General features: G+C 42.6%; 1 protein-coding gene across 3 annotated transcripts in view; it reads left to right on the top strand.

Annotated features, from left to right (window-relative positions):
* Window positions 1-2,203: 2,203 nt before the first annotated feature.
* Window positions 2,204-18,272, top strand: part of si:dkey-192p21.6 (uncharacterized protein LOC565246 homolog) — a 43,518-nt gene continuing 27,449 nt past the window's right edge. Inside the window, exons 1-7 of one of the 3 annotated variants that reach the window (XM_036981856.1) lie at window positions 2,344-2,560; window positions 10,924-11,021; window positions 11,742-11,863; window positions 12,868-12,986; window positions 15,373-15,442; window positions 15,555-15,618; window positions 16,646-16,728. In XM_036981856.1, coding sequence (XP_036837751.1) covers window positions 2,467-2,560; window positions 10,924-11,021; window positions 11,742-11,863; window positions 12,868-12,986; window positions 15,373-15,442; window positions 15,555-15,618; window positions 16,646-16,728 — 650 coding nt within the window. In that variant the 5' untranslated portion in view covers window positions 2,344-2,466. Of the gene's footprint in view, window positions 2,561-6,652; window positions 6,711-10,923; window positions 11,022-11,741; window positions 11,864-12,867; window positions 12,987-15,372; window positions 15,443-15,554; window positions 15,619-16,645; window positions 16,729-18,272 lie in introns of those variants that run through there. The other 2 variants (XM_036981858.1, XM_036981860.1) reach the window with 2 other exon arrangements.

Raw genomic sequence — 18,272 nt, 5'->3', positions numbered from 1 at the left:
ATAAGTTAGGGCTGCTCACTCAGTGGCCCGCACACGTGAAGAGACAGAGGTTGTAAACTATGACACACACCCCGTTTCTCCCTTCCTATATAAAGCCTTGACAACAACATAACTTCCTGTTCCGATGAGGTAGGATGACGATCCTATGTCAGAATGGTTCAGATAAAACTACAGAACGAAGCCAACATCAGCATGAGCTTTGGTTGCGAATGGTATGAACTTTGAACTCTTATTCAAGACAGAAGTGATACCTCCTAGCCGTTGAGTTAGCGACCGCAGCTGCAAACGCAGGTTAGGAAGGAACGGACAGAGTATCCCATCTACCACACAACAACGTTACTTCAACTTATCCAAGTGACCACCAGAGACATTCTTCAAAGGACAGAGGACTCGGTTTGGCAACACAGTCTTCCATCTACCACCAACCTACTGAAGCGCAGCTCAGAGTAAATATTTATTGCATTTTCCTTTTCCAAATGGGCAGTAATTTAGAATGCATAAGATACTGTAATTACGATAGCAATCGCCTTTGTTCCAGTCTCCCGCTCTTTCGCTCAAACCCAGCGCCTTTTCCTTTATCTAACAAGCTGTCATATCTGTTCCGCCCGCTAGGGACGTTTTCCTTTATGACGGCAATTTGCAATTTGTAAAGAATAGCATGTCATAGCAATTAATCCGACATAGCCAAAGACACGACACCAGGCAATGATGCAACCTGTCAGGATGCTCTCGATGGTGCAGCTGTAAAACCTTTTGAGGATCTGAGGACCCATTTTTTCAGTCTCCTGAGGGAGAAAAGGTTCTATCGTGCCCTCTTCACGACTGTCTCGATGTACTTGGACTACGTTAGTTTGTTGGTGATGTGGACGCCAAGGAACTTGAAGCTCTCAACCTGCTCCACTACAGCCCCGTCGATGAGCGTGTGGGCGTGCTCCGTCCTCATTTTCCTGTAGTACACAATCATCTCCTTTGTCTTGATCATGTTGCACCACACGGTCAGGTCTCTGACCTCCTCCCTATAGGCTGTCTCATCGTTGTCGGTGATGTGTCACTGTTGTGTCATCAGCAAACTTAATGATGGTGTTGGAGTTGTGCCTGGCCATGCAGTCATGAGTGAACAGGGAGTACATGAGTGGACTGAGCACGCATCCCTGAGGTGCCCCTGTGGCAGATGTGTTGTTACCTACCCTTACCACCTGGGAGCGGCCCATCAGGAAGCCTAGGATCCAGTTGCAGAGGGAGGTGTTTAGTCCCAGGATCCTGGGATCCTGTGATTAGCTGTGAGGGCACTATGGTGTTGAACGCTGAGCTGTAGTCAATGAATATCATTCTCACACAGGCGTTCCTTTTTTCCAGGTGGGAAAGGGTTGTGTGGAGTGCAATAGAGATTAGATCATCTGTGGATCTGTTGTTGTGGTTTGCAAATTGGAGTGGGTCTAGGGTTTCTGGGATAATAGTGTTGATGTGAGCCATGACTAGCCTTTCAAAGCATTTCATGGCTACAGATGTGAGTGTTATGGGTCGGTAGTCATTTAGGCAGGTTACCTTAGTGTTCTTGGGCACAGGGACTATGGTGGTCTGCTTGAAACATGTTGGTATTACAAACTCAGACAGAGAGGGTGAAAGTGTCAGTGAAGACACTTGCCAGTTGGTCGGCGCATGCTCGGAGTACATGTCCTGGTATTCCGTCTGGCCCAGCAGCCTTGTGAATGTTGACCTGTTTAAAGGTCTTACTCACGTCGACTGTGGAAAGCGTGATCACACAGTCATTCTGAACAGCCGATGCTCTCATGCATGTTTCAGTGTTACTTGCCTCGAAGCGAGCATAGAAGTTATTTAGATCGTCTGGTAGGCTCGTTTCACTGGGCAGCTCTCGGTTGTGCTTCCCTTTGCAGTCTGTAATAGTTTGCACGCCCTGCCACATCCGACGAGCCTCGGAGCCGGCGTAGTACGATTCGATCTTTGTCCTGTATTGACTACAGTTGCAGTACTGAGGGCTGTTTGAGGGCTGTTTGAGCTCTTCTTTCCCCCCCAAAAAGAAAATGAGTCTTAGAATGTGGCTCCCTCTCATCTGTGTATCTTTGGGTGTAAGACACACCCTGGGATTGTACAGCAATGGAATCTATTTTTTTTTTTAAAGGAACTGACTCAGTATGGAGGTGGTGTCAATATCGACTGGCTACCATACTAACAGTGCACACATTCATGTTCATATTGCATGAGTTTCAAATGGGTGGATAAAACCTTTGGGTAACATGTCCTATGAGTGCCCTCTTCATAATGCATTATAAGCATAACTTTGCATGTGACTGTTTATGCTGTCTTATCCTCTCAATCGGATCCCAAAGAGACTCCAAACAAAATGAGACAACTCTACACGCATGCATGCATAGTGCCCTTTGAACCCTGTTTATATCTGTAGCTGTCATAAAGATGAGTTGCAGTGGAATTGCTTTGTTGTAGGAAATGGAGCCTAGAAGAATCCTCACGCAGATCCTATGTGTGTTCTTTCTTACAACTGGACGAAATGAAGGAAAGCTTGATGCAAAGTCGTGTTCAGGTGAGTGTTTTTAATTCAGGAGTAAGGGTGTTAAAGGTGGTCTTATTTTGCTGTCCAACAGAGAATGTATAGGACTGCATACGTTATGCATTTATAGAAGTACTGCAAACTCAATCCATGTAACTGAATCACAGTCATAAACAATTCCTATACGAACCGCTGTACATACAGTTGAAGTTGGAAGTTTACATACACCTAAGCCAAATACATTTAAACTCAGTTTTTCACTATGTCTGACATTTAATCCTAGTAAATATTCCCTGTTTTAGGTCAGTTAGGATCAATAGTTTATTTTAAGAATGTGAAATGTCTAAATAATAGTAGAGAATTATTTTTTTCAGCTTTCATTTCGTACATCACATTCCCAGTGGGTCAGAAGTTAACTTACACTCAAATAGTATTTGGTAGCGTTGCCTTTAAATAGTTTAACTTGGGTCAAACATTTCGGGTAGCCTTCCACAAGCTTCCCACAATAAGTTGGGTGAATTTTGGCCAATTCCTCCTGACAGAGCTGGTGCAACTGAATCACGTTTGTAGGCCTCCTTGCTCGCACACACTTTTTCAGTTCTGCCCACACATTTTCTATAGGATTGAGGTCAGGCTTGAGGTCAGGCTTGACTTTGTTGTCCTTAAGCCATTTTGCCACAACTTTGTAAGTATGCTTGGGGTCATTGTCCATTTGGAAGACCCATTTGCGAACAAGCTTTAACTTCCTGACTGATGTCTTGAGATGTTGCTTCAATATATCCTTCCTCCCTCATGATGCTATCTACTTTGTGAAGTGCACCAGTCCCTCCTGCCGCAAAGCACCCCCACAACATGATGCTGCCACCCCAGTGCTTCACGGTTGGGATGGTGTTCTTCGGCTTGCAAGCATCCCCCCTTTTCCTTCAAACATAACGATGGTCATTATGGCCAAACAGTTCTATTTTTGTTTCATCAGACCAGTGGACATTTCTTCAAAAAGTAAGATCTTTGTCCCCATGTGCAGTTGTAAACCGTAGTCTGTCTTTTTTATGGCAGTTTTGGAGCAGTGACTTCTTCCTTGCTGAGCGGCCTTTCAGGTTATGTCGATATAGGACTCGTTTTACTGTGGATATAGATACTTTTGTACCTGTTTCCTCCAGCATCCTCACAAGGTCCTTTGCTGTTATTCTGGGATTGATTTGCACTTTTCGCACCAAAGTACAGTCATCTCTAGGAGATGGAACCCGTCTCCTTCCTGAGGGGTATGATGGCTGCATGGTCCCATGGTGTTTATACTTGTGTACTATTGTTTGTACAGATGAACGTGGTACCTTCAGGCGTTTGGAAATTGCTCCCAAGGATGAACCAGACTTGTCTACAATTTTTTCCTGAGGTCATGGCTGATTTCTTTTGATTTTCCCATGATGTCAAGCAAGGAGGCACTGAGTTTGAAGGTATGCTTTGAAATACATTGTCACGCCCTGACCTTAGAGAGCTTTTTATGTCTCTATTTTGGTTTGGTCCGGGTGTGATTTGGGTGGGCATTCTATGTTCATTTTTCTATGTTTTGTATTTCTTTGTTTTGGTGGGGTATGGTTCTCAATCAGGGACAGCTGTCTATCGTTGTCTCTGATTGGGAACCATACTTAGGGAGCCCTTTTCCCCACCTGTCTTTGTGGGTAGTTGTCTTTGTTTGTTGGCACTATAGCCTTTAGCTTCACGGTTGTTTTTTTGATTGATTATTGTTTTTGTTGGCTGCATAATAATCAAAGGAATATGTACCCTCACCACGCTGCACCTTGATCCAGTTCATTCGACAGCCGTGACATACATTCAAAGGTACAAATTATGTCAATTAGCCTATCAGAAGCTTCTAATGCCATGACATAATTTTCTGGAATTTTCCAAGCTGTTTAAAGGCACAGTCAACTAAGCATATGTAAACTTTTGACCCACTGGAATTGTGATACAGTGAATTTTAAGTGAAATAATCTGTCTGGTAACAATTGTTGGTAGAATTACTTGTGGCATGCACAAAGTAGATGTCCTAACTGACTTGCCAAAACTATAATTTGTTAATAAGACATTTGTGGAGTGGTTGAAAATGTGTTTTAATGACGACAACCTAAGTGTATGCAAACTTCCGACTTCAACTGTACGGTGGCTTCACTTTGCCAACTGTAACCAAAATGAGTTTCTACGTTTTTACATATTAGATCATTTTTTTCAATGCAGCATCAAATTATCTCAATTAACTTTTCTATATTTACTGTACCACCCTATCCATGTTTTAAGCAACTTTTTTGCCATATCCAAAGTACAATGAAATGCGTAGATTTTACAATAAATATAATTTGAAAGAGGATTTGCAAACTGTCTTTTGTTATCAGCTATGACTCATGTCATTTAATTTACTGCATGGTCATCTTTGTGATAGGCATGTTATTTACAGTTAGTCTTCCTAACACCAGTCTCTACAATGACTTCGGAAAGAATTCAGACCCCTTGACTTTTTCCACATTTTGTTACGTTACAACCTGCTTCTAAAATATATATTTTTTAATTCCCCTCATGTCTTCAAACAATATCCCATAGTGACAAAGCAAAAACTGGTTTTAGAAAATGTTGCTAATAAAATATAGTTAAATATCAGATTTACATAAGTATTCAGACCCTTTAATCAGTACTTTGTTGAAGCACCTTTGGCAGCGATTGCAGCATTGATTGTTCTTGGGTATGACGCTACAAGCTTGGCACACCTGTATTTGGGGAGTCTCTCCCATTCTTCTCTGCAGTTCCTCTCAAGGTCTGTCAGGTTGGATGGGGAGCATTGCTGCACATCTATTTTCAGGTCTCTCCAGAGATGTTCGATAGGGTTCAAGTCCAGGCTCTGGCTGGGCCAATCAAGGACATTCAGAGACTTGTCCCGAAGCCACTCCTGCATTGTCTTGACTGTGTGCTTAGTGTCGTTGTCCTGTTGGAAGGTGAACCTTCGCCCCAGTCTGAGGTCCTGACCGCTCTGCAGCAGGTTTTCATCAAGGATCTCTCTGTACTTTGCTCCATTCATCTTTGCCTTGATCCTGACTGATCTCCCATCACTGCCGCTGGAAAACATCCCCACTGTCACGTCTGCTCCTGCTCCTCCTCTCTGGCGTACGCCGTCGCCAGAGTACTAACCACCGGTCCTGGGATTCATCATTATGCACACCTGGCACTCATCATTACTCGCACATGTTAATCATTATGATTCACACCTAGACTCCATTACCTTCATCATCTCCTCCCCTTTATATGTCACTCTCCCATGTTCACTCACCAGTTGGTATTGTTATTGTGTATCGGCGTTCTGCTTTATGTTAGTGTAGTGTTCTTGGTTTTGTTGTTTTATTAAAATGTTTCACCCACACCTGCTTCTGACTCACTGCCCCATCATTACACCCACAGCACGATGCTGCCACCACCATGCTTCACCGTAGGGATGGGGCCAGGTTTCCTCCAGACGTGATGCTTGGCATTCAGGCCAAAGAGTTCAGTCTTGGTTTCATCATGGTCTGAGAGTCTTTAGGTGCCATTTGGCAAACTCCAAGCGGGCTGTCATGTGCCTTTTACTGAGGAGTGGCTTCCGTCTGGCTACTCTACCATAAAGGCCTGATTGGTGAAGTGCTGCAGAGATGTTTGTCCTTCTGGAAGATTCTCCCATCTCCACAGAGGAACTCTAGAGCTCTGTCAGAGTGACCATCAGGTTCTTGGTCACCTCCCTGACCAAGGCCAGTCTCCCCCAATTTCTCAGTTTGGCTGGGCGGCCAGCTCTAGGAAGTGTCTTGGTGGTTCCAAACATCTTCCATTTAAGATTGACACTGTGTTCTACAGACATTTCCTTCCTCCTCATGGCTTGGTTTTTGCTCTGACATGCACTGGCAACTGTGAGACCTTAGAAAGACAGGTGTGTGCCTTTCCTATCAATTTAATTTGTGTAAATTTAATTTGTGTTTTTTATGTAACAAAATGTGTAAAAAGTCAAGGGGAGTGAATACTTTCGAAGGCACTGTATATGCCCCTGACTTGAGTGTGAGTCACAGCTTGCTGTGTTGTCACGTGGGTTGCATGTCAGCCAGGCTCATTTATAGTGTCTTAAGCAGACCCAGCGCCAGGATAAAGTGACTAAGGGGGGCAGTTGAAATTGGTGAGTGAGCACAATGTTCGGAGGGGGGGGGGGGAATAATTGGATTGGAATTACATTGAATTCTGCTTATCACGCTATACCACAATAAACAAAGTTTAAGTGCTGTGACTCCGAGACCATTGACAGGTTGGCGCGAAATCTGTAGCCCATCTCCACTTCGCTGTATCAACACAATGGAGCGCGCCCTACATCCTAAAGCAGGGGTGTCAAAGTCAAATGGACGGAGGGCCAAATAAAAAAATCAGCTACAAGACGAGGGCCGGACTGTTCGAATGTTCATTGAAACATTTTTAAATGACGCATATAGTCTAGTGAACCTAATTGAACCTACTGAAAACCTAACAAATATATTACAATATGATCAGATAAATAAAGCAATATTTTCTTATGGCTCTGTCAGTAATCTTTAATTTTCAACAGACACAAAAGACAAATTTCCTTTATATAAATATCCCCATAACATGAACATTAAATGAAAGAAACCGGTATTCAAGGCACCATCAGTAGACTATATTTTCTATTTTAGCAAAAGTGGGCTAAATTTACTTCAAAGAAAAAACAATAATAGCAATTTTCTATCATCCACTCAACTGAAATATTTTTAAAATATAATTGGATTGAAATACAAAAAAATAAAGTGCAAAAATCTATTAATCAAAAACAACACTTTGTTTAAGGAGAAGTAACATGCAGTGAAAACAAATATTAAATTTTAACTTTTAAACTTGAACTGAGTAAAAACTCTAAATATGTGATTGCACAGTAATGTTCACTTGTTTGAGGTTGAGGGTGATACTTGGTGGTGTCCCATCTTTTCCACAAGTTCATCAATGTTCGGGGTAAGGCTCTGAGCTGAAGAAATCCTCAGAATTGAGTGGAGGTGTTCAGCAGTAAGTCGACTTCTGTGTGATGTTTTGTTCAGGTTCATCAAAGAAAACAGTTGTTCACACAGGTATGTGCTGCCAAACATAGACAACGTTTGAGCAGCCTGGATGCGCAGCTGGGGCATTGTGCCGGGGAGGAAACGGGCGAACTCCGCAGCACCCACTGCCGCATATTTTGCCCTCAGTGCATCATTGCATTGGAGGTCAATCAACTCCATTTGGAGGTTTGGTGGTGAGCTTTCCACGTCAACAGCAAATGGGTTACCGAGCAGTTCCAACCTGCTTTTTTGTGCTTCAAAGTCAGCAAATCGGCGTCGAAAGTCAGCGGCAAGCATACCTATTTTATCAGCCAACTGTGTGCTCGGGAACGCACTGGTAGAGAGCTTCTCTTTCATGGTCTGGCAGCTGGGAAAGTGGCTCAAATTTTCTTTCCGCATCTGGGTCTCCCACAGAGTCAGTTTGGTTTTAAATGCCTTCACTGTACTGTACATATCAGAGATGACACGATCCCGACCCTGCAGCTGCAAGTTTATTGCATTCAGATGACTCGTAATGTCACACAGAAAAGCCATTTCACACAGAAACATTTCGTCTCGGAGTTGTGTTGTGTCTTTCCCTTTGCTGTCCAAGAACAGACAAATCTCCTCACGAAGCTCGAAACATCTTTGAAGCACCTTTCCCTGGCTTAGCCATCGCACCTCTGTGTGATAAGGCAAATCACCATGCTCCGTTTCTAACTCCGTCAGAAATGCCTTGAACTGGCGGTGATTCAAACCTTTGGCTCTGATAAAGTTAACTGTGCGCGTGATGATGCTCATTACATGCTCCATTTTCAAGGCTTTACCGCACAACGCTTCCTGGTGTATGATACAATGATAAGCTGTCAGCTCACCTGTCGCGTTTTCCTCTTGCATCTTTTCCCGTATCTTCGCCACCAGTCCGCTCCTGTGTCCACACATCGCAGGTGCTCCGTCGGTTGTCAAACCCACAAGTTTTTCCCAAGGCAGCTCCATCTCATTTACACATCTTGACACCTCTTCATACAAATCATGCCCCGTAGTTGTGCCATGCATAGGACGTAAAGCCAAAAACTCCTCTGTCACGCTTAGGTTGGAGTCCACTCCGCGGATGAAAATTGACAACTGGGCAATGTCAGAAATGTCGGTGCTCTCATCCACAGCCAAGGAATATGCAATAAAATCTTTTCCCTTTTTCACAAGCTGCTCTTTTAGATTGATGGACAACTGGTCTACTCTCTCGGCAATGGTGTTTCTGCTCAGACTCACATTTAAAAAGAGTTGCCTTTTTTCTGGGCAAACTTCGTCACAAACTTTAATCATGCAGTTTTTGATGAAATCCCCCTCCGTAAATGGCCGGGCTGATTTAGCGATCTCTTCTGCCAAAATAAAACTGGCCTTGACAGCAGCCTGGCCTTGTGATTTGGCTTTTTTGAACAGAGCCTGTCGAGATTTGAGGCCTCGTTTTAATTCCTCTGCCTTTTGTAGCCTTTGTTCCATGTCCATATTCTTGTTTTTGTCCGCGTGTTTCGTTTCATAATGTCGTCTCAGATTATACTCTTTCAGTACCGCCACACTTTCTCCACACAGAAGACACACAGGTTTTCCAGCTACCTTCGTGAACATATACTCCGACTCCCACCTTGTTTGAAACCCCCGGTTCTCAGTATCCACCTTCCGTTTTGCCATTTTTGATGGGTATCTGAAAGTTAATTTTACTGTGATGCTGACGACTGCTGTGCCAATAAATATTGAAATGAAGCAGCCTACTGCTCGGTGCGTCACCTTTGCATTGTGGGAAATGTAGTATTGGTGCGTGTAAAAGATCTGCGGGCTGCCGGCTTGCTGCGGGCCGGTTCTAATAATAAATCAAGATCATCCCAGGGGCCGTAAAAAACCTTCTTGCGGGCCGGATGTGGCCCGCGGGCCTTGACTCTGACATATGTGTCCTAAAGCAAGGCCGTTTTCGTAATGAACATAGGCTGCAGGATAGACAGGGTAATTCACCTATTGCAAACAGCCGATGTGAATGCAGCCGTACACACAGCTGTCTTACCAAAAATAATGCTAACTAAATGCTGAAAGTAGTTGCCTAGTTAATCATGCATGCAAACCAAAATAATGGACAGCAGTTTGGCTTAGTTATACCGACACAACTGCGAATGTGAACGAATGAATGTAAACGGATCAAAACAGTGGTACCAAGTAGGCATCGTAAACTAAATATCTCATCGAAAAAGCCATGACACAATCTATACTTAGGCTAGTTACATTAACCATAAACAAACACGGAAAATGGAGATCCAAATAACCAAAACATAGCCTACTACAGTGAGATGCAGCCATGCTTCCTGAGAAATCGATCATTCCATTCCAAAATGTTCTTGTGACATCCCCTTCAAATGCCAGTTGGATTAGTTGAGCTTTCCTCAGGTGTAGCATGTTTCTTCTGTGCTGACTGAACACATTTGTCAAAGTGGAAAATGAGTTCTCGCATGTAGCTTTGGATGCCCCTAAAGTCAGTCCATGTGTCAGTAAGCACGGTCGGCATAGCGGAGAGAGGCCCAGAGAATCGGTGCAGGATATCTAGTGGGGTGCATTTGTCCTCATTGGAGCCGGCGATTTCGGTCTGCAAAAACTGGGGAGCGACACTAAACTCAGCTTCCACCGAATCTGTTTTGCTTCGATCCAGCAGTGGTTTCACATTTTTCACATCTAGAAAGTCATGTCTCACTGGGTCAAGGTCACGCAGGGCTTCCACCAGTTGACTGTTGCGTTCGCTGAATCGTTCAGACATGTTTTCTTCCTTCTTTCAGCTAGTTAAGAACCTACCCAAAACTCTGTAGTGGTGAGGAGTGTGGCAGAGTTGAGTGAAGCAGCTTCAATGGCAAACTTGACCTCACCCTTATAAATCATAATAAAATATCACAGGCGTAGGCGTATCACGTTATTCACTTAGCCGACCACAGATGAGAAGCATTTTTTCCCCTCTTTGTACGGAAACCCAAAGGATTCATACCTAACCACCCCAGTGACCTTCCATAGCCCCCCTACACACACCGACGTGCTCTGTCCGTTATGCTGACACAGCGAAGCTGGCATGTAGATTTTGCGCCAACCTGTCACTCAATCATTTGACCTTTTTTTTTTTGCTGTTTTTTTATATAGGGACATACAACTCAAACGTTTAGCCCACTCGTGGCGCTGGGCCCAGTCTTAAAAAGCCTGTTTTATCTTTAAGATTCAGATCAAGCTTTTTAATGGAATTGTAAAATTTCAGTATCAATATTGTTATGAATCCATTGTCTTTAGGACGGCCTGCATTGAAATTAGACCAGGCATGTCTTACGTTCCATAACCAGCTACCAACCGGAGTTGATGTCCTCTACACATCTGATTACTGCTACAAGGTACAGTGTCTATTACTGCTACAAGGTACAGTGTCTATTACTACTACAAGTAATAGTGCCTATTACTGCTACAAGGTACAGTGTCTATTACTGCTACAAGGTACAGTGTCTATTACTGCTACAAGCTACAGTGTCTATTACTGCTACAAGGTACAGTGTCTATTACTGCTACAAGGTACAGTGTCTATTACTGCTACAAGGTACAGTGTCTATTACTGCTACAAGGTACAGTGTCTATTACTGCTACAAGCTACAGTGTCTATTACTGCTACAAGGTACAGTGTCTATTACTGCTACAAGGTACAGTGTCTATTACTGCTACAAGGTACAGTGTCTATTACTGCTACAAGGTACAGTGTCTATTACTACTACAAGGTACAGTGTCTATTACTGCTACAAGGTACAGTGTCTATTACTGCTACAAGGTACAGTGTCTATTACTACTACAAGGTACAGTGTCTATTACTAGAAATTCCGAGAGGTAATACGATATTTAGGTAAAAAATGTAAAAAAGACAGTTGCGTATTTTAGCTCCATTCACAAGTGCAACAATGCTAGGTATATCTGGTCCAAGGTGCACATGACATAGCATATCATGCTTCCGTATTTGTATGAAACAAAGAAAGTTATACGGTGGGTTCGACAGCAACATCATAACCAAACGTCACAAACCTGTGCCTTCTCAGAAACTGCTTAGCCTGTTTTCTCCCCCATTGCAGTGTATGTACCAGCCCCTGGTCAGTGTTCTAAATGGTCCCCAGAATGCATCTGTCGTGGTCAGCACCGTCCTCACTCTGACACTGCAGTTACAACCAATGGGCAGAAACACAACTCTCTGCAGGTAATGTGTTCATAGATATTGAGCGCATAATTAGGCATATGACTGGAATGGCATCTCCATAGGCAATGCATAACAATTGCCATAGATAGTGTTGCCATCAATGAGCAAAAAATAAGAATTAAGCATGATATTTGAAGGTTGCAGGTCTGTAATGTTCCCAGGTCTTGACACAGAGCAGAATATACTGCATTGGCATTCCAATGATTGCATTTGAAATCCATTCGGTTATTTACTGGGGTGGGAATGTAATCCTGACCTGCTTTCTGAGCCAGACATATATGCTCCTGCTGAAACTACCTCGCCGAGTATTGATCAGAGGCCCCATTTTGGGGTTAATAGGAGCTGACACTCCAATAATATAGGAAAGAGCCATTAAGCTTGCAAAGAAACATGTCTGGTGGAAACCTCAGAAGAGACGTTCTACAAGAAGAGGCGGTGGCCATATTTATAAACAATCAGACCTTTACAAGAGGTCAGGGCAGAGCATTCCATTTGGGGCTCACCCTTGAACGTGCTCCAAGGGATCTAGTTTCACACAACAAGGCAGGGGCAGGTTTCTCTTCTCCTCTTCAGCTGAGGTCTAGTCTTGGGCTTCCTATAGATCAATGCTGAGGTCCCTAACCAGACTGAGCCACTATCGATTTCCTTTATCCCTTAAAAAAAACACTCCATGTGATAGCTAGTATGTCATCCCCAAGATGACAAGATCATTAAGAGCTTGTAATGCACATTTTGGGGTGTTGAAACCGGAGATGTATAGGATACAGCTGAAGGCTGCACTGCTGGCTTATATACACTAGGTGTCCCCACAAGCTACATTTATTTATGTGCAGAAACCTCAGAGGGCATAGAGTGGAAAGGACCATTTTACCCCTAAGGTCAAAGGGAAATTCATACTCAAGTGTACTGTAGCAATGTCCAGTGGACAATCAAATGCATGCTTTTTGGTGATGAATGTAATGATGAGTGTCTTCCCCTTATTGAGTGCATTGTTGTTGATACAGTTGGAGTCAGTTGTATGAAGAAGCTGCCCATTACTCTGTCTGGATCCAAGAGTCAGAATCTCCCATCAATGTCATTTGCTATCAGACTGTGGATGTCAGTCCAAGTAACATCTATTTCCGTGAGTTAACAAAAACAATTTCCTGTAATTTTGAAAAAAAACAAACATTTAGAACAGCACCATTGTTTTATATACTAGATAATAGATACTCGATTTAGAAAATTATTTGACAGAAAATGTGACAAATTTGACCATTTTATTTTCCAGATAAGATGATTTAAGATATGGACTGTTTGCATTTTTATATACTTTTTGTGGCATCACAATTATTGAGTACAGTGGATGGTAGGCAAAATGACAATACAATTTTAAGTAGAAAGTACTAATGTACTTGTGACTCCTTCTAGGAGTCAGGCTAAGCCTGTGATTGGATCCTCACAGTTCCTAATTGAGACAGCAAAGAAGAGACATCAGCTGTGTTGTACACTTCTGTTGAGAAGTAAACCTCTTTCCTCTCATGGGACAAGATGCGTATCGATTAGATAAGATGGCCGTTCTTGAAAACGGATCAAAATAAAAGCTTTTCTGTTTGTTTTGGTCAGTGCTCTGAGCAGGAAAGAGATTCTGGGTAATACATTAGGGAGCGTGAAGGGATTAAGCCGTAATGGGATTTTGAAAGCTTCTCTCTCTATAATGTACACTCCACTTAACAATACTGCAGATTGTGTTGTAGATCGGACTGTTAAGGCCAAGGAGCCATTATCTGGCAGATATGTGACTAGTGTGACTGCATCACCCCACATTATGATCAGCTTCCATTTACTTCACTGTCCTGTGATTATAGTCAGGCCCCATAGGGCTCTCTCAACTTTAAGTAACAGGCTGGTCGTCAACAGAAGCGAAAGGCAGAGGGAGCAGGTTAGAGTTGGCCTTTTTGCAATTTAAAAAGTTAACTTTATACTGAGTTGTGACTTGCATCTGTGAGGTACATTTATGTTTGAAATACAGTATATGTGATAGAGAATGTGTTGCGGTCCTGTAACTCTGCGTATATGACAATTGTGACCAGGTCTCATGAGCTATAACACCATGAATATTACAGTGGACATGCAAGTCCACTCTATAACGTTGTTAGCACTGTATTGCACATACATTACCCCAGACCACAAGTCACCTGCATGGTTAATCTAAGCCATATTGCTTCCTGTGTGGTTTGTGGTTTAGTGGCCATTAACAAGCATTCATCTAACTAATATACATGCCTCGAGGTCATTTTAGGATCTAATTTCCATGTCCGTTGCGGTTTCAGTGTTGAGTTTAAATGAAACTGATCCTGAATCTGTAAGTTATTTAGCTGACAATGAAGATGACTCTACTGTACATATGTAAAGCGATTTGATTATTTGAACCAGGACATGATTTCCTTTCATATCACATTTCTATGTTGAGGATAAGGACTTTACCCTCTCCGTGTTTTGAGAGTCGCGAAGGTCTTTTTCAGAAGGGATCCCGTGCGCAGTCTTTGTTCAGAGCGGATGTCACCGTGTGTATTCAACCAAGGATTAAAACGGGCTCCGTGTTTGTTTTTCCACTCTACAACAAACAGGGAGCACGGCATTTCCTGTCCCCTCTGCTTTGAGTCCTCTAATTACATAGCTGTTTTCATATTCTATAGGTCAATGACACTTGTTTGGCCAATTTATTTATTTGTGTATTATATGGCTATTATCTTTCAATTTAGCACATTAACCTTTCCAAGAAGGCAATATCACTATTCTTTCCGTGGCCCGGCCCCTGACATACACTGAGTGTACAGAACATTAAGTACACCTGCTTTTTCCATGACACAGACTGACCAGGTGAATCCAGGTGAAAGCTAGGATCCCTTATTTGATGTCACTTTTGACATCCACTTCAATCAGTGTAGATGAAGGGGAGGAGACAGGTTAAAGAAGGATTTTTAAGCCCTGAGGGGGGGGGGGGGGGGGGGTGTACTCTACTGTCCCTTAGATTACATAGATTGACTGCTCTGTGATGGATTGGTTTAGAATTTCATATTGGGCTGGGTTTGTCTCTTGAGGGATCCCCTGGTCACCTGGTTGGGTGACAGTAAAGCCACTGGGGAGCTTAGAGACTGACAATGCTGAGAAAATTGTTTGAGCTGGCCTGGAAGTGGTATTTAGCCCTCGCATCCCTAGTCAGATCCTGTTTTGATAGAGGGGTATATAACTCTCCTGACATGGACATCCAGACTGGGCAGTGATGTAACACAGGAAGTTGTTATCTGGTTTCTCTCTTCAGTTCAGTCAGAGAGGATTTGGGTCATTTAAAAACTCTATTCAGTTATGAACTCATTATTTGTAATAGTTTAATTTACTAGGATTATTTCAAAAAATCTGTTTTATTATTTTTTGTATGTCCCAAATTTGCAAGGGAGATCCTTTCCCCCGCTTCCTATTCGCAAGTGCCCTCCACTGACTCATCCTCTTTTGATCTTGTTGTACAGCTCTGTTGGTGGCAGCTCTTCTACTGGCACTTATTAGTCTCCTATGTGTCCTTGTTCCCTACCTGTACAGGTACTGTATTTGAAATCATTTTTACAGTGAACTTTCTAAATACATGTCTGCTTTGATCTGAAGCCAAACTGACGTGCTGTGACAGTTGAAGCTCCTTGTTTTCTGTTTACAGGAGGCGTTGTACGACGAAGCTCATCAAGACCATTTGTCACGAAGGACCACAACATGCAATGGATGTAAGTGTAATATTCACTTCTCACAACGCAAATCTCAAATTAGGATTTATGTTTCTCCATACAACACATTACGTTTCCACATCCAAAACATCACTTATCTTATAGAATTCATTGTCCTCTGGAATCTAAACTCGACTTCAGCTTTGATCTACCAAATGCATTGAAATGTTTTCATGCACTTTTTCTATTAAGTTTAAGAGGCATATGAAATGAATGAAAGCCTCCAGACTCTGGTCACTAAGCCATTTGTGAGATACTAATATGATAATTGATACAAATGTTAGCAGAGTCAGCAGACCTACATTAGTGATAGATCAAGCATTGTATCTATCATCTTGTCTTGGTCCATGACGTGACAGCCTGACAGGCTCCTGTGTATTTTTGGAGATCATGAATAGCTCCTCTCATCTTCTCGAGGAAGAGGCCTTCATCTCCCATATGCTCTCATGATGGCAGTCAGATCCATCATACAGAATTAGTGCTAGTGTCTTCCTGCTCTGGCCCTCCAAACTGCTGCATTGGAGGCCAACAGGCCAGGGTATTCAAACTGGGAGGGCAGCAGGCCAGAGTAATCCAAGCCTGCTCTTTACAAAACAAGGAAGTAGCGGCCAACTACTACTCAGCAAGGCTAGAAAGGAGGATAGAGACATACAAGTCCAACTGGATCAATCTGACTCATTTCTCTACTCTCTAACTGCAAATTCAAGTTTACTTTGGGTTTGCTACACAATAGCGGAGGCGATAATATCAAGTAAGCATGATTTGACTATGGATTTCAACCAAACAAAAATCATGTTTTTTGCCAACAGTGAAACATTACATACTGTACTGTTTACATTATTCAAGGGTATTTATTTATTCAGGTGTGACTTATGTAGTGTGCATAGCTGTATGTAAGTCATAGCTGCTTGTACTGTACTCACTAGCTTATTAAATGGTTATAACAGGTTATTACATCGGCTTGTACTTTGGTATAAGGCCTAAGTAATGTAAAGTAGCCCCCCCAAAAATGAAACCTTTTGTTCAGGATGAAACCCAAGGTTGTGGGGACGAGGTTAACACTGCCCAGCCAAAACCAACACGACTGCGCTCACTGGACACTTTCCGAGGGTATGTACATGGCATTGATTGTTTCTCTCTATCGCCACGTATGGCTTGTTTACATGCTAATTGATTTCAGGCTAATCATAGGCATGCTGAAGTTATACAGAACACAAACGTATGTATTGTATAACAACATATTATACGGGTCACTGTCTGGTTGCATGGTCACTTGAGCCTTTGTTTTCAGGCAATCGCTTTGGGCATGATTCGTAATATCTTGTTGTCTATCTATGGTTGAGAACAGCGTATTTCTGTTGGACAGGAGTGGTGTGATTTAATCTTGGATCCCTGCTCTACTTAATAGTGGCCTCGGGGCAAACACAAAGCACGCCTCTCTGGAAACAGGAAGCTGGTGTGGGTTTGACCTCCCCTTCGCCAAATAATTGATGTAATAATACCATCAACATATCAGCACATATTCACTGAGCCATGGATCTACAGCTGGGATAGAATGGAAAGGGCTTTCCAGAGCCAGGTTTTTAGTATCGTTGCAGACTTCTCCATATCTGCTCCCTTCATCTGATGCTTTTGTAAATGTTGAAATCTCCTTCACTGTGTCTGCTCAAGCTGACTTAATATTAATTTTGGTCCGACTGTATATCTTCAAATCAACATATCAAGCCTTCCTCAACCGGGGAAATGAAACTGCTCATCATCACGTTGTTTCAAAATGTGTTACCAGGAAATGACCATGATGTAGATACTAGTGATGGGGGGAAGAAAATCAATAGTTACATATAAAAAATATTTTTGGGGAAATTATATGATTTATCGATAATTGAATCCAAGTATCGATTTGTAAAAATCCCAACGCTACTGTAGACATCCTAACGCTACTGTACTGTAGGTAGTGTAAACTAGCACCAGTTGGCTGTACCTGCGCCAAAACGCCTGCATTTTTCATCCTATAGCTTGATCTACGTCTTCTTTTGAAATGGTGAGCGAGCATGTTTTCAGCACTTTTATTTCCCTGACTGATCAGAACTCGTTTTCTCACGCGCTCTCTCTCTCTCTCTCTCTCTCTCTCTCTCTCTCTCTCTCTCTCTCTCTCTCTCTCTCTCTCTCTCTCTCTCTCTCTCTCTCTCTCTCTCTCTCTCTCTCGTCCCTCTGCAGCAGACATATAGTGAGCAATATGTTTGGAACATCAAATCACAATTCAAATGCGGGATTCAAATCACAATACATGCAGAATTGTGAGAATCGCAATACATACTGTATCAGCACCTAAGTATCGTGATAACTTCGTATCGTGCCAGTCCCTGGCAATTCCCAGCCTGTAGATACATTACCGTATAATAAATCGTAGTAATAAATCACATTTTCACATGCTCTAGAGAATACAAGTGCAAGCTAAAGGCCCAATTAGAAGCTTGTGAAAACAAGTGTTCTTACTACTGTTCCCTGACACTGTTCCCTGACACTAACCAGTAACTTTACTCTGGGCTTTTCACACATAATCAATGACAGACCTATCTCATCAGAAACATATCAGAATGTTGAAATGTAGGCTAACATATGTCACTGACGGTAACATTTAGTTTAGTTATATG

Source organism: Oncorhynchus mykiss, chromosome 1 (assembly GCF_013265735.2).
Source record: "Oncorhynchus mykiss isolate Arlee chromosome 1, USDA_OmykA_1.1, whole genome shotgun sequence".
In the NCBI taxonomy this organism is placed as follows: domain Eukaryota; kingdom Metazoa; phylum Chordata; class Actinopteri; order Salmoniformes; family Salmonidae; genus Oncorhynchus; species Oncorhynchus mykiss.
This window is presented reverse-complemented; position numbering and strand designations above follow the sequence as displayed.